At 45.2% G+C, this 16,911-nt stretch overlaps 1 protein-coding gene across 2 annotated transcripts in view; it reads left to right on the top strand.

Moving 5' to 3' along the window:
• The window catches only part of CEP112 (centrosomal protein 112), a 406,944-nt gene extending 390,297 nt beyond the window's left edge, over positions 1-16,647 (top strand). For both annotated transcript variants that reach the window (XM_032870788.1, XM_032870789.1), the window contains 3 exons: positions 11,793-11,894; positions 15,588-15,652; positions 16,473-16,647. In XM_032870788.1, the coding sequence (XP_032726679.1) occupies positions 11,793-11,894; positions 15,588-15,652; positions 16,473-16,476 (171 nt within the window). In that variant the 3' untranslated portion in view covers positions 16,477-16,647. The remainder of the gene's footprint in view (positions 1-11,792; positions 11,895-15,587; positions 15,653-16,472) is intronic.
• Positions 16,648-16,911: the final 264 nt, after the last annotated feature.

Genomic DNA, 16,911 nt, shown 5'->3' with positions numbered 1-16,911 from the left:
CACGGTCCCCCCTGGAGCACAGAGTGTCTTAGGAAACAAGATCAGCCGAGAAGGCTCTTAGGTGATCCGTGCCAACAAGGTTGGCCTCAGCCTATAGGTTAAAAGAAAAAGCCACTGAAGAGCTCTCCTGATGGGGGGTGGGCAACGTGGTCAGATCTGCATTTTCAAGAAATGGGCAACAGTGCAGATAAGCAGTTGAAGGAAAGAAACAACAACGAGGAGCAGTCTCTACCTGCCTCCTTCGTCCCCTGCCCACTGCACGACCCCCATCCACACCTGACCACTTGGCAGACCCGAAGCACCGCCACACCTGCGTGCCTCCCACTTTCCCTGTCCTCCGTCCAGAAAGTTCCTCCTCATTCCACGAAGTCCCAGTCAGATCTCATCCCCTCTCTAAAGACTCCCATTAGCCCACTGAGAAGCGATCAGTCTCTCCGATTCCCTTCCTTGGCCCATCATGCTTCAATTATGTTTTTATGTAGCTCCTTTTGACGAGTCTAATGTCAAACGTGTAAGCTTCCCGAGGACAAAACCCACTCGCCCCACAGTGCTGCGCCGAGTAGTCACCCGGAAACGCTGGCCAGAGCCAGATCCCGACCGTCGTCATTGAGAACGCCTGAATGGGGTCTTTGGATAACTGCACGTTCCCTAACTTTTAATTGAATGAAAATTCTTTTATCTCTGCTGTGTAAAGGTGAACAACGCATGAATGTAGTCAGTGACTGTTTACAATGGTGTTTTGAAATTGTCTGCTCTGAGGTTGTGGGGTCTCTGTTCCCATTCGTTGGGAGGTAAGGGGATTCATGCACAAAATCCTCATTAGTGTTAATTGGAACTGCCTAAGGAAATCCCGGGGCACCAGTGGGACAATGACCGCCTTTGTATTTCTATTTCGTGTTTTGTATAGAATGCCATATCTGGCAAGACATGCCTTCTCGGACATAAGGAGATAATTGGTACTTTGAGGGAGAGATTTAACTTATTTATAATTGTCAAGAGTTTAAATATGCAGAAAAGAAAGAGCAGTCATAGCTTGCCTCTTTTGAACAATGCCCGGTCAGAAGTTGCAAACGAGGTCAAGTATTCGGAGTGACATTTAAGGGAAGGGCAGATGCGGATACTCCTACTGTCATCTTCGCTTTCAAACAGGAAGCAACGTGTTTATCAACAAACTACTTCCATCCTAACCCTTACTGTAGCGTCGCTGTTCACCCGCGTCTCTCAGGCCTGACAGGCCGTCTAGATGGCTGGCCAGCTGGGGGGCAAATGATGCCCGTAGTCCTTGGCCTCCCTGCGGCTGCCCCGGCCTGTGAAACCCAAAGCCGTGCTCCCCACCCTGCTGCCTCTCAGCCCACCTCTCCCACCATTCCTGACGTGTCTCTGGTTCCGCTTCTCCTGCGCAGTGCAAGGGGAAGCCCCTTGTGGGTGACCCTCTGCTGCTGGGGAATTCTTAGCCTCTCCTTCCCCCATCAGAGCGCCCTTCCTTTCCCGAGGCTTCACGTGCTCTTCCAGCCCAGTCTCTCAGGCCTCCAATCTCGGCCTTTCTCGTAAGCTCCACGGTGGCCTCCCCTCACCAGCATCTCCCAGCACCCTACACTAAGTAAATGCAAACCGAAACCATGTCTCCTCCCCCACCCACACGCAGACAGGCTCCCTCCACCCATTACACTGTCTCTCCAGGGACATCGCTCTTCTGGGTACGTGGCGGAGGCCTGGATTCTCATTCAACTCACCTCTCCCTCTGGTTTCTTACGAGCCAGCTCACAGTCAGCGTCTGTAATAGGACCTTCCCACAGCCTTGCCTTTGAACCGGCGCGCGCGCACTCTCCTAGATCACTCCAGCCGCTCCCGCTGTCCCCGAGGCCCAGGCTGTTCCTCTCCTGACATCTCTCTGCAACATTTCCAGATGAATCCTCCTCACCCCCCACCACCTCCCAGGGCCCCCACCGTGAGTGGGCACAGTGCGGGTTTAGATGTCCGGTGTCAGCCCCAACTCTAGCAGTAAGTCACGTGGTCCTATTTCTTCGTCTGTGAAATGGGTGATGTTATCTGTCTCCCAGGTTTTCTGGAAGGACTGAATGGCGTCTTGACCACAGGTGGAAGGTGTTGCACCCGTTCCTCCATACGGTGCCCGCCATAGCAGGTGTCAGTGTTGATTTCTCTTTATTTTCTGTTACATTCAACCAAAACTCAGTGGGATGGCTTCTCCTGCCCTCCATAATTTCGGGGTCTCAACTACCTATTCAACCATAGCTCTGTTCATCATTAACTCAGAAGAACAATGTTCGCTGAGCGTTTACCATATGCCAAGTGTTTCAGCCTTACTTCAGTGCACGAAGAGTAAATATCAAATGGACTCGGAAACCCTGACCAGCCATACCGAGTATCAGTGTCGCTCCGTACGTCTTCGCGGGTCTTCTATTTAAGAAAGTCAGTTAGAAGTCTCGGGAGCCTTTCCCCTCCCGCCTTGGGTGTGGTTTTGGTCCTCCGTGGATGGACTCTACCTTTGCACGAAGTCTGGCCCCACGCAGAAAGGGCTGACCCACTCTCTCCGAGAGGAGAACAGTGAAAACCACCCTGTCCCTCCCCAAGGTGTTCTCTTCAAACCCTTTCAGAGATGGAGCTTCCGAAGTAAAGTGGACACGTTGCTTCCCTTTAACTCCCCTAAACTCGACCCTCCTGATGTCCATGTTTTCCAACACATACCAGGCTCCCCATGCCACCTTTCTCAGTCTCTGCTTCCAGCGGTGGTATTGCTCAGAAGACAAACATTTAGAAACCAAAATAATATATTGCAGTGAGAAAGGAGCCAACATTTAATTTCAGGAGAAACGCACACACACACACACACACACACACACACACACACACACCAGGAAGCAGGGGTCATCTAATGCGGCGACCCATAGGAAGTCTGGTGGTTGGGGAAGGGGGGGAGAAAGCTGGAGGAGGGGGCAGAACAGGAATGAAGCCAGCTCCCTTCTCTCAGGGCAAATCTCAGCAGCCGTGCGGGCCCCAGGGTTTGCCTCAGATGTTCTCAGCTCTGAAGCCGGCCTGCTTATCCGCGGCCTCGGCGCTGATTACAAACCACAGGACCGTCATGGTCTTCACAGACAGAATCTGCTCTTTGTATTGCGGGAAAGGTTTTGTGATTTGTTTAATCTAGACATTCTGAAGGTCCTGTCGTCTGAAGACGAGACGGACCTAGCACAGGGCGCTGTGAGGTTTGAGTCATTCATTCACTCAGCAAATGTTTGTTGAGTTGCTACCATATGCCTCACCCCGAGATAAATGCTGGCGCGGCCGCAGTCGGCCGGACAGCAGGACAAGCGTGCGGCCCACTTGGTGGTTCTCAGTCTAGTGCAGGGTGTCTGCCGACCTTCTGGGGGCTTAAGCTTAACCTGTGGAGTCTCTGTCAGAACCCTCAGCTCTGCCATTGTCATGCAAAAGCAGCCACCGATAATAGGTAAGCAAATGAGCATTTCTGTGTTCAATAAAGCTTTATTTACAAAAATAGCTGGTGGGCCAGCCCTGGCCTGTAGGCCAGAGTTTGCTGACCCTTTGTCAAACAGACACAACACGTAGATGCAAGTTAATATTTTCCCTGTTCTCCCTTGTTTCAGTCACAACTATTTGAGTTGCAAGTGACAGAAAATGCAACCCAAACTGAGAAATCTAAGGACAGGGCAAACGTCAGGGTCAGCTGGACAAAGGACCCGGTTTCTCTCTTCAGTTCTCAGGTCTTTTTCCTCGGGATTGTCTCCCCCTCAGTCCAGCTTTCACTCTTGGTAGCAAGATGGCTGGCAAAGCCCAGAATGACATCCCCTGGGTGAAGTGTAGTGGGTGAGAGGGTTTGTCCCCTGTCTCTCTCTTGGTGACTCCAGTTACCTCAACTTGGCTCATGGGCCCAGGCCCCAGATGATCCCAGCACAAGGGGAATGTGATATGATGATTGGCTAGGCCTTATCACATACTATGCACATGCGACTGTGTGAGGGGAGGGATGTATTCCAGTAACCAGAAGCCTCTCGAATGAGTGCTTAGAGGGTGAAACAAATATCCACCACACATTATCTTGTGAAATTCGAAATGAGTACCTCTAAAGGCCACATTTGTTTCTAGGAGCTCTAAAATAGGGTTTCGGATTTTTCTTCGACATCAGGAGGGAAGGGGTACCGCTTATGCGCAACATGTCCTCCAAAATTTTAATATTCACACTTGTTTATTTCCTACCACGACCTCAGTCTTCTTATGTATTTAGGTCTTTGCTTCATGGACAGAGTTGGGCAGTTTATTGGTCATTTTCTGGCCTCTGATTATCATACCTGATTCCCGTCTTTTCTATATGTGTTGATTCTTATGAATAGACTTAGGAGACCTGGCTTTCTTTTTGCTGTCAGGAATCTTTTCGACTCCCCGCAGCTGAATTTAGAGCATCCAAAGCTAACTGAAGTGCGTGGTTCAGACCACTGTCTTCACCCTCAGGCCACCGCTTTCTCCAAAGTACCAGAAAACTGTTCCTTCCTCCTAAAACCACAACCCTTTCCAGAAACTAGTTCATGCTCTCTCCTCCCACTAGAGGGGCTGATGGCGGCTTCCTTAATCAGCCACCCCCTTTCCCAGGAGGCTTGGGGTCCCGATGTACAGGGAACGAGGGAGTCCTATGAGCCACTGCCTCGGTCTGAGGGGACCCCCGTTGGAATAAAGAACCATAAGATAAAACCATATAGAAGAAAGAGGGGAAAATGAAATATTTTGAAGATTGTTGAGAAAATTATGGTTCCTTCTACACCTTCACTTTGTATTTGAGAATCAAAGTGCACCAGCTCCGCCACAGAGCACCTTCCTTAGAATGGATCTCTTTTGGCAGTTGCTGTGGCAACGCATAATACCTTAACCCCAATAAAAATGAGATTTCTTAGAAGGCAGAGCATTTTTTCTCAGTTGCACTGGAACATTTTATTGGCATCATCTTTTACTACAATTTCTTTCATTCTTATTCTTTAAACCACATTGGAATTCAGTATCAAACCAATGAGTTTCCTATACTCACGCCCCTAAAAGCCCATGCAAAAACTTTATGGTTCACAAAGGCCCTCTGCAGAGAAACATCCCCCACGTTTCTGTTCACCTTCTATCAGATCCCCCCAGTAACCTTCCTCTCTGTGTCCCCCACCTCTTTTTTTTTTTAAGATTTTATTTATTTATTTGACAGACAGAGATCACAAGTAGGCAGAGAAGCAGGCAGAGAGAGAGGAGGAAGCAGGCTCCCTGCTGAGCAGAGAGCCCGATGTGGGGCTCGATCCCAGGACCCTGGGATCATGACCTGAGCCGAAGACAGAGGCTTTAACCCACTGAGCCACCCAGGCGCCCCAATGTGTCCCCCACCTCTTACCTGCCTGTCACCACCCTTCAGAAGCCCAGTGTCCTTTTGATGTCCTCCACTTACTCCAAACCCCCCACTGTAGTGCCTATCCATGTTCACCCTCTCTCGGAATATATGCTTCAAATTTACCTCTTGTTCTTTCCCTCATCTCTGACCCCCTGCAATTTACTCAACAATCAAACTCAGTTTGCTTTATGACATTCAGCTAAGCCAGGTGTCAGGACACAGCTCTGAATACACGAATTCACAACGAGAAGAAGCATCTGATAATTTACCCCAACCCTCCTGTATATAACTAAATGATAGAAATCCAGGCTGGGTGGAGAGGGAGTTCTAAGCTGAGATCCTTTCCTTCAATCATTCAGTATGGAGCAATGATTCCCCACCTGTGAACCAGAGCTATTGACAAGGCTCTGAGAAAACTCTCATATACACCAATCACGGTCAGTACCCAGGATAAATAACACAAGTCAGAAACAGATACTACTGCTTTCCAAAGATATGTAGATGATTTTAATTATAAAATCCAAATTCAATTAAAATCAATCGTGAACGCATAGAAGCTTTTTGTCATGATGTACTTTCTCAACCCGTAGATACTAATGTGAAAAGAGGCTTAAATGGAACCCTTAAGTTAATTGCGAATATATGCAAATAATTTGCTATGAGGATTTCTAGTATTGTAAATAATCAGAAATCAAAAAGTATAGTAGTAGAGGCTTGGTTAAATAAAATATATATATACATATATATATATGTAATTCATAATATATGTAGACATAATGTAATGAAATATATATGGATAGTCTCCACTATATGATGTAATGATAACTAACATTTATTGAACATTTATTTACTAAGTGCCACTCTTGTAAACTTCTATATATATTAAATCACTTAAATCTCACGGCAGCCTCAAGAATTTATAACTCCCATTTTCCTGATAAAGAAACTGAGGCACCGAGAAGTTAACCTTCCCAAGGCATGCAGTTAGGGACCCAACTCAGATTCAGCTCCAACATTCCCGCTCCAGAGTCTGGGTTCTTATTGTATTAGGGAGTTATTAAGACTTTATTTAAAAAAAGAAAGAGAAAAGTAAAATGGGGGCACCTGGGTGGCTCAGTCGGTTGAGTGTCTGCCCTCTGCTCAGATCATGATCCCGGGGTCCTGGGATCGAGCCCCACTTAGAGCTCCCTGCTCTGCCCCTCCCCCTTGCTCATGCGCTTGCTCACTCTCCCTGTCTCTCTCCAATGAATAAATTTTAAAATCTTGAAAAAAAAATAGAGAAAAGTAAAATGTATTCAGAGTCAAAAGCAGGATGGACATCCACATGTGACTTGGAAACAGAACAGAACCCCAGAGTTCTGCCCGAGCCCATCAGCAGGCAGAGGCAGCTGGGAGAGAAGTCCCGGGAGTAACAGGAGACAAGACTGCTGAGAGGGCTCCTTGCCAGCTAAATGACAAGAGAGTGGGTCACAGCTTGAAAGAGAGGGCTGGTGTGGCCCCCATTCTCCGAAGGAAACTGAGGAAGACTATTGCATGGGACAGGAAAGTAGGCAGAGGAAAGGAAAAAGGGCCTATTGTGAAGAAAATCACCCAGGCACCTGGTGAACTGACAGAAGGAAGCCAACGAACCTGGTGTCTGGAAGTGACAGGACCGTCCCGTGATGGGGGATGGGAGGTGGATAGAGGCCAGATTGTGCGGGACCTTGTTGGTCTCACTAAAGGATTTTACTTTGATTGTAAATTTTTTTAAAGATTTTTATTTATTCATTTGAATGAGGAGGGCAGAGGGAGAGGGAGAAGCAGGCTCCCTGCTGAGCCAGGAGCCTGATGTGGGGCTCGATCCCAGGACCCGGAGATCATGACTTGAGCCAAAGGCAGACGCTCTACCATCTGAGCCACCCAGGCATCCCTGATTTCAAATGTTAAGAAAATTTGAATCAAAAATCAAAACCAACATACCCGATATTGCCGTGGGTCGGGTGCGAGATGAAGCCATCCCAGACTGGGATGGTCCTGGGGCAACACAGAAAAGTGGGGCAATCATTCAGAGATGCCATCAGTAGAAGTCTGACTTAGTTCCCTCTTTCCTCTGCCGAGCTGAGCCCCAAAATTCTCAGTTGGATTTTGTAAAGTCGTATCAGGCACTGTCATTTTCCCAAAATGCTTCACTCTTAACTCAGAAAACAATTCACAAATGACTGTGCAGGGACATGTGACATGGGAACCCCAGGGGGCACCAGTGGCCTCCCCTTTCCTCACCTCTTCAGAAGTGAACACTGTCTTGGCTCGTCGAAGCTTAGAATAAAATACCCCGTGGCTGAGACACCGTCCCTAAGTTGTGTATAAAAAGCTGCAGGCTTCCATCTTACTTGTTGTTTTGTTATACCACAGGAGGGGGACATGTTTCACATGGTTTTGACATGTCAACATAACTAGTTGATAATGTTTTTCAATAAAGACACCACAAAATGTGCTTTCGTTCTCCTCCTGTATTTTCAGTGCAATTGTAAGGTTTTCCAGGTTCGCTTTTTTCAACCATCACTTTGAGTTTTTATCTCCAGAGATCCCATTGGCTCGAGTCAACTGCTGATTCTGTACGGTCTGTAGACTCTGGTTTATCCAAATGAGTATTTGGCGGATCACCCGGGCTGTAAGTTTTACTTGAGTATAACACTGAGCTCCAGTTAGGGATGTTCTCTGTCTTCATGGTCCTTTTGAAAAATTAAGGGAAATACTGTCAGTGCTGTGCTTTTGAGGGAAAGGCGGACAATCTGTTGCCATGGCGCGGGGCATAGCTGTCTTTGGTCACGTGGGTCCTGTGTTATACCTATACTATTCCCCCTCAGCGCCCAGGGGTCATACTACATTACAGGAATGTCATGTCATCGTCATGACATCCTACGATTCCTAATTTTCCTTTGCTAAAGGAAAGAAGGTTGAAGGAAAGGGAGATGGGGAGGCTGATGTCTATTTGGCATGAGGTGGTTGAGGAATGTGGAAGAGAAGATAATTACACACAGCGATTTTAGAGGACAGGGGAGTGCTGAGGCAGGGTGGAAATGAGCCAAAACTTTAGTCCTGAAAATGCCCTTCCAGAATTACTCAAGTGAGAATGGTCTTTGAATGCTTCTGCATTTAATAAACTAATACTGCCCTCACTAGTATAATTGGACAGTGTATGCTAATTAAAATGTGAATATTCAAACCTAATAATAAGATAGATTTATATATAAGAACTTTCATTTCCCTTAGTTAAAGGAATTGTACGTCCATCCAACCCTTTGCTCCGATCAGTTTGGCTTCCTCAGGTTCCTTGATCTGTTGTAAGGCCAGATTCAGACCACAAGGGAAATGTGGGAAGGCAGGAAGATGAAGGGAGATTGCCGTGTGTGGCAGTTCATAGACTGTGATTAGTCTATAGATAAGTGTTATCACCCCCTCAATATTCCCCCTCAAACACATCCTGGGTCAAAGGTGGGGATAGAAAAATAGTAGCAGGAGTCCAAAGTGATATGAAGGAATATAAGCTAATCCTTTCCTTCCTCTTTCTCGTTTTGCCATGTGACGAACTTAGATACAGACTTCACTGGCTGGACCTTAAAACTGTGCTTCTGTGGGGGATTTATGGAACCTCTAGTTTAGGGCAATATGTGCATTGCATTTGTAGAGATTATTTTAAATGAGTCTTCAATTAAAATTTTAAACCAATGGGAGAGTATGAGGAATGAATTATTATTGTCATTGTTGTTATTGTAGTCATAAAAAAAAAAAAAGCAAAGAACAGATGGAGGTCTGGAAGGACGGTCGTGCACCCGCCCCCTTCCTCAGCCTCTCTTCTACTGGGGAGAGCGCCAGTGTGTAATGGATGAAAGTTCTTTAACCGGTTGTGTCTGTGGTGTCCTTTTCCTTTGGGGCTGGAAGAAGCATCTCAATATTTGAAAAGGTTATTTGAGAAACAGCAGGGCATGTGGCTAAGAATGTGTGCTTGACAGTTGTTAGACTCCTTGAGTCCCCATCATGACTCTCCCGCCTCTCTGTGTTTACCTTGCTGGGGCGTCAGAAGGATTCACCACTTATTAAAGCACTTAGGATTGGATCCAGCACATCAGAAGTACTCCATAAATGTTTGCTGGTAGTAACATTATTGACCTTATAAATAGAGCAAAACAGATTAAAGTTTTCCATGACTTTATTAAGGTAACAGGATTCTGCTTGGTATAATGATTTTCAAATTCAAGATTTGGGTTTAAGGATTCAGGGTAGTAATATTTTCCTGGTCGATAGTCTCATTCATAAGTGAGGTCACTTCAGATTTTCCAAGAGCTCATTTTAAGTTTACTCAGATTCATTGAAATCATAAAAAGGAAGGAGTAGTAGACAGGAAGTGGAAATGCCCAGATCCTCAAAAAAGGTTGGAAAATAGAGCCTACTGAATTTAAAAGTGATGTGATTGGGTGATGAAAGGACAGTTTTGCTCACACACCGCTCTCTGCTGTCTGTGGCCCAGCCCCCAGTAGGAGGAAGCCATCAGATATGAAAAGTGAAGGGGGGGGACAAGGGAGTCAAGAGAAACTATGAGAATTAACAGAAGAACCTAAGTGCTTGGCGTTCACCGCCAAAGTACTTAAAACTGAGGAAAGACGGCCCCAAGAAAAGATGGAAATGGCACACACAATGTCCCAAGAAAAGCGGTCATCATTAGTACCAAAACATATACCAGTGGAGTTCCTAAATTGAGGAAAAAGAAAATCACATGGGCATCCAAGCAGAGAAAGAAAGACACCTTCAATACAGCAAACAACCCAGCCAGCTTCAGACTTCATAGGAACACATGATGCCAGAGGACATTGAAAAGAAAGTCACCAAAGTCCTCAGGGAAAGGAAGTGGAGCTGGGCATTATTATACCCAGCTAAGTGGTCTTACAAATGTACAGACAATGGGCAAGCACTCCAACCAAACAAGGATACAAGTCAGCACACACGAGTCCCTTTTGAAAGAGTAGTAGCTCAAAATTTCAGAGCCAGAGTTGAACAATAGAAAAATCTAGTCAACATAGTAGCTTGAGGACCCTCAGCAAATGTTGCCCTTAAGATCTGGTTTATAAAGCATATGTTTTGCTTTGCATGTGCCTTTCATTTTGATCTAGGTATTGAACTTGAGTCCAAGAAGAGAAGGTGGGAAAAATAAAATATTACATCATGGGGAGAGATCCTGTTTCATTATTTCTCTTTTTCCTTTTAGGTATAAATCACAAGATTATAACATATGTCAAGAAACACTTTGCCAAAAATTGAAAAATCATATTCTAGAACATTTGCAGTGGGATTTTAGTGGATAATGAAATGAACTGTTAGAACACATTTCTTAATTCAGTTTAGTCTAAGAAAAGTTGGGAATTAAAGGCTGATCATTTTAAATTATCCTCAGTAAATCAATGCACAGACTTGTCTAACTGAGCTCAGTTGCACATATTTTCATAGTATGTTACCTTATTTCCAGATGCGTCCGATGAATCATTTATGGAATACTGTGCAATTCTGCTTTAATATTCGGTTAAGTTACATGCAATAGCTTTTTTTTAATTCTGTTGCATCTCAGATTAGGAGGAACAGAAATCAACAGGAGAAAGACATCAAGACACACATACACACACACACACACACACACACACACACTCACACTCATGTACCTCTCCCTCCTGCACAGGCATAGCCCTCCAAAGATTTTTCTTCTGCCTTCCTTGCTTCTGCCTTCCTCGCTTTTAGGGAGATGAACGCATGAGCCACCAAACTTTGCTTTACCAGCCCAGGAATCCATCAGTTAGCCTAGCCCAGACTTGATTGTGTTCTGGAGGGAGAGGGAAGGCCAGGAGCCGGAGACGCTCACGGTGGCAAGACCATTGGGTCCACCTGCGTTGAGGACTCTTGGAGGCACAGCTTCTTTATTCCTGTCCTCATTGTCCTGTCTGTTCTCTCAGGCACCCACGTACCTAGCCAGTTGGAGGGAGTGTCTTAATCAAAACAACAACATAGCATGAGTTGTCCTCAGATCACAGCACATCATGACCGTAAGCCACATCCTGATCAGGAAAAGGTCAGCATAGTGTGATATCACGAGTAGTGAGGAGACGACAGGTGTTTTACTTATGACATGCTGAAAATTGTATTAAGAGGGATTTTCAAGGAATACAGGTGTTTCAGGCTCTGTCTGTCCCAGACTGGCAAGGGCAGACCTGGTGCCTTTCCAGTTTGTAACTCTGTCTCCTGTTGTTTCGTCTTTATTGGCCACATGCAGCAAACTTACCTTTGTGATAAATAGATACTATTATTTACTATTTTAAATGTAAAACCATCATTTTTGTGGAAAAATTGGTAAGCTGTCATTTTTTTTTCACTTTAGATAACCTATATACGACAAGAATATGAAACCAAATTCAAAGGGTTGATGCCAGCGTCTCTAAGACAAGAACTGGAAGACACCATTTCCTCCCTGAAGTCTCAGGTAATTCCTAGAATCAAGGTGTTTCCTCAGGGTTCAGGTGGTGTGTATATCCTGAAAGCAGACTCACAAATAAGTTTAATTCTGAATTGATGCCAGAAATTAATGTAGTAACATACATAACATAATGTACAACTCAGGATGAATTGGTTTTTGTTTGGATTTTTTTTAAGATTTTATTTATTGGAGAGAGTGAGCGAGCACGAGCTGGGGGAGGGGTAGAGGGAGAAGCAGGACCCCACCCCCCGACCCCTGTATTGAGTAGGGACCCCGATGGGATGTGGGGCTCGATCCCAGGACCCTGGGATCATGACCAGAGCTGAAGGCAGACACTTAACCGACTGAGTCACCCAGGTGTCCCTGTTTGGATTTCTTTTTTAAAGTTTTTCTTACTAGTTTTGGAACTCATTGTCTCAATAAGACTTTCTTATAAGCTCCCGTGAAATTGAAGTGTTCAGTTATGGTTACTTTCCCTCATTTACAGTGCATATTCCCATACAGCCTCCCCCTTGCTCCTCTTGGTACCAGGCCTCAAATGCCATCACTTGGCACATTGGGGATTCCTGACTGTGCGAAAGGGCAGAGAAACAGAAACTGTGCTTAAATTAGTATTTTTATTCTGGTGTGTTCCATATGGTTGTTAGACACAACAAAATGCATTTTAAATCCCAAGAAGGATAATGACAAGGTATTCAAACAATTCAGTTAAATATTTCTTGCCAAAATGTGTAGTTCTTGGTATAGGTTATGAAATACAGTGTGAGAGAGGCGATGGGTATAAATTTAGATGCTTAAAATTATTTCACAACTTCCAGCATCAGTTCTCCAGGTACTTCTAGAATCTGGTCTATTGCTAGTCTGATCCATTGGTCTGACATCTGATCTATTTATTGCTAGTGCCTAATCTGGGAAAGAATCTAGACATTCCCACTTCGAATGCACTTAGGAACCTAAAACACACTTTTCCCCTAAAACAATTATGTTCACTTTGTATGTCTAAGAATCCTCATATGACTGAGACTGATGAAAAATAATAGCTAGGACCCAGAGTAGCCAAAACCATCTTGAAAAAATAAGAATGAATTTGGAGGGCTCATGCTTCCCAATTTCAAAAGTCACTACAAGGCTGTCGTAATCAAGACAGTGTGATATTGACAAAAGGATAGACACAGAGATCAATGAAACAGAACTGAGGTTCAGGGGGGAACCTTTCATAGATAGATATAGAGATAGAGATATATAGATATAATAGATATATTAAAAATACATATTTTAGATTTTTTTTTTTTTTTGGTCAGTTGGTTTCCAAATGTTCCAAGACTAAGGGAAAATGGAAAAAAAAACACTGGGACGATCAGATAATTCAACAAGTTAGCTCAAAACAGGTCACAGACCTAAATGCAAGAGCTAAAAAACTACAAAACTCTTTGAAGAAAACTCTAAGAAGAAATCTTCTTAGATGAAGGAGTGACTCTGCGCCTTGCGTTAGGTGGGAGTTATTTTTTTAGCTGTGACACCAAGAACACAAGCAGCAGAAGAAAAAAACAGATGAACTGAACGTTGCTAAAAGTTAAAACTTTATACTTCAAAAGACAACATTCGGAAATTGAAGAGACAAACCATGGCATAGGGGAAAATATTTGCAAATCATGTCTCTGTTAAGAAACTTAAAAAAAAAAATAAAGGAAATCATACTTTTTTCTAGGAAAGCCGTCTTGGTTCTCTGTGCCAAGAACAGTGCCTGCCACATAGTAGGTGCTCAATAAATTGATTTACGAACCGGTAGGATTTGATGATAGTCACATGCGCTCTTTAGAATGTGCAGGACAAAGCACGGGCAGCCAATGTCGGCCGCCCCGTGTGTATTCCCCTCCGTCCAAAGCCTCTTCTCTGAAGATGAAATGTTCATTCCATCATTTATCATTCCGTGGACTACGGTTGCCTCTGCTCCTGCCTCCGCTGCTGCCTATAACCCTTACTGCAGGGAAGTATTAGCGCAGAAAGGGTTAAATCTCCCCCTTGCAGCGTGGTTTACCCATTAACTTTGTGGGAGAGCTTCCGTGGGGTCAGCGGTGGAGGACCTGGCACCTTCAGAGGACTGGGTTTTTTTAAGAAGAAAAGAACCAAGGAAAGAAACGTGATAGCCACCTGCGGGGCTTCTGTTATCATTCACATCATTTCGCTGTAATAAAAGCCACTTCAGCCTCGGAAAACCGGATGTTGACCCAGAAAGAGAGGGCTGCCAGCTGCGTGAGGGCCTCAGCACTGGCAGCTGCGCAAGGGAGTCGCCGGCCGCGGAGTGTGCAAATTTAGTTTGAAAGCACAGGTGCCTGTATTTTCTGAAAATTGCTGGGATTCCGATTGCAAAGCAGGTTGGGGGAAGGGAGGCCGAATCGGCGTAATCCTTGCATCTGTCAACATTATCAATCGTCCTGTGGGTCATTTGAGCAATGGGCTGGAATGAAAACCGGGGTGATATTACAAGTAAGCGAAACCGAGGGGGACCCCTTGGATATGGACGCACATCCTCTCCCGCGAGCACGTTTGCTGTTCTGCCGGCTGTGTTCTCTTGCCTAACTAGGCTTCGGAATCAACCGTTGCCATGGTTTCCGTTCAGACCAAAGCGGCAAGGGTAAACAATTCTAAAATGATCGAACGCCGCTAACTGGATTACATGGAGCCATAGAAGAAGTTACCCCCAAACCGCTTCTATTTGCTTGTGTAAAGTGCTTTTGAAGTCATACCTGATACAGGGATCTTTATGCTTCCCAAAATGTATGCTTCCCAAAAAACCACACTGTGAAGATCGGATTTACGAGAATGTGCTATGCGGCTTCTGCTGGGCTTATTATATTGTCCTTCTAACCTTGGGAAGCAGCTGCCATTGGTCCCATTTCCCAGATGAGGCATCAAGAGCTTAAATAACTTCCCTAGAGCCTTCGATGCCAAGCCAGGACTTGAATCCAAGCTGGCCCAACTCTGGCTGGGGCTCTTTCCACTACCAGCATTGCCGCTCCAACCTCAGGGAATCCCCAGGATGGACTGAGGTTTCCAGAAGACAGTACTTTTCTTTCTCCTCCCTCATTCATTCATCACATGCTAGTGAACACCAGCGTCCCACCCAGCCCCATGAAAGAAGGGGACATAGAGATGAAGAAACATCCTCCTTGTTCCAGAAGAGCTCTCCAGTTATTTGAAAACAAATAACCCCAAGGCAGTTCAAGAAGTACTAATAATGGAGCACAGGAGTAGGAGGCCAGAGGAGGGGCCCTGACTTTGCCTAGGAGGCGGGGAGTGGTTGGGGAGGTGTCCAGGAAGTCAGTAGGAGAGGTGATAGTGGAGGATAAATGGAAGATAGTTAGCCAAGCATTCCAAAGAGAGAAAATGGCGCATGCCAAAGGGCAAAGGAGTCGGGAGGACATGGTGTGCAAAGTGGTGATGGTGGGGAGGATGGGAGGAGAGATGGGGCCCCAAGGATGGGCTGGGGCCAGACCAAGATGGCTCCGCAGTAAGGAGATCGGATGGATTCTCTAGGCTCAGATGGATTTTCAAGAAGGATGCTGTGTGAGCAAAGGTGAGAAGTACACACTGACATTCAACGAATCCTCTGCCTTTTATCTAGGGAGCCACGTTATTTACACCCCAATGCCCTTTCAGCCACGTTCGCCTCTGCTCATACACAGTGTCTTTTTCTAGGTTAACTTTCTGCAGAAGAGAGCATCCGTCCTTCAAGAAGAGCTGACTACATACCAAGGCAGAAGGTACAGCCCACTCTCCTAAGGCCTTCTGATTAGTTTCTGTTGTTGGCACCTGTGAGTCTCCTGGGTTGACAGTAGGGTCTTTATTAAAATGCTTACACATAGTATCAATTTTGGGGAAAAAATACTGATTTTGTAAATTAAATAGCCCATCTTGGAAGAGCCACCCACCTCTCATAATCCCTGTGCTTAGCGCCATCAGAGCAGAATGAGAGGACACTTAGGTGCCTGACAAGTCTGGGCCTCCCCTGCACAGTCCCGACAAGACATTGTCTTGAAGCCCAGTTGCAGGGTTAAGGAGACCGTCTTTTAAGATAGCGAGGTGATGCAATCCTTAGCGTGGTAGCCCACATCTTCAAAGGCCCGTATCCCCTGGAGGTTTGGCGCTGCTTACAGATGTTCTCCAGCCCAAAATAGATAAACGGCTCGGTGGTGTGGTAACACTGTGACTTTAGTGCCCTCAGCGTGTGCTTCGCAAGGCTGCCTTTTTAGTCCAGGGTTCCCAGAGAGAGACATCACGGACATAGATTATGTTAACCTGCTCTAAGTCAGTCAGACAACCTCCCTTTTCGTGCAGTGAAAGGCCAAAGCACTTATTTGGCGTTGGATTTAAAGTTAAGACCTTGTGAATCATTCACCTTTCCAAAAGATTCTGTTGCCTGGTGCAGATGGGCTCGGATCCTTTCTGGGCATAAATGATGAAATTTTGATATCAAATACCTTTTTAACTGCTACCAAGCCCCTCCCAAGTTAGGACCTACTTTATCGTTGACATGCCCATTAGACCTGGAGAAAATCATTAACTGAGTCTTTTGATTTTCAGGTAACTGCAGGAAGGCTTACCTGCGTAGCTCAGGGCAAGGGCAGTGGACGTCACTGTCCAGGCCACACTGTGGATTTCTTCCAGCAGGTTTGAAGACTTGGATACTGTAAACTGTGAGATCAATGGCGTTTTTTAATACTTAAATGTAATTAAGATCATAAACACATGCATCACTCATATGCTTTGGGGTAGTTTTATTTGTGTCTGCCTAAGTTATTATTTTTTTAACATTCCTTTGTTTTGCATTTCCATATTCCCATGCGTTTGAGCGTGTGCTGAGAATTGCGTATATTGGGGAAAGAAATGATTTCTCATAATATGCCTTGTTGATGCTTTTGTATAGAATTTTACCGGTTGCGTATGATCAAAATCACGTTTGTAGTATCATATCACAGTTTTTAACATGCTTAGTCGTTCTCATGTTCATGTTCATATATTA

The sequence above is a fragment of the Lontra canadensis genome, unplaced genomic scaffold (genome assembly GCF_010015895.1).
Source record: "Lontra canadensis isolate GAN:19392208 unplaced genomic scaffold, GSC_riverotter_1.0 scaffold41, whole genome shotgun sequence".
NCBI classification, from domain to species: domain Eukaryota; kingdom Metazoa; phylum Chordata; class Mammalia; order Carnivora; family Mustelidae; genus Lontra; species Lontra canadensis.
The sequence above is the reverse complement of the archived record's forward strand: the minus strand, read 5'-3'. Positions and strand labels throughout refer to the sequence as shown.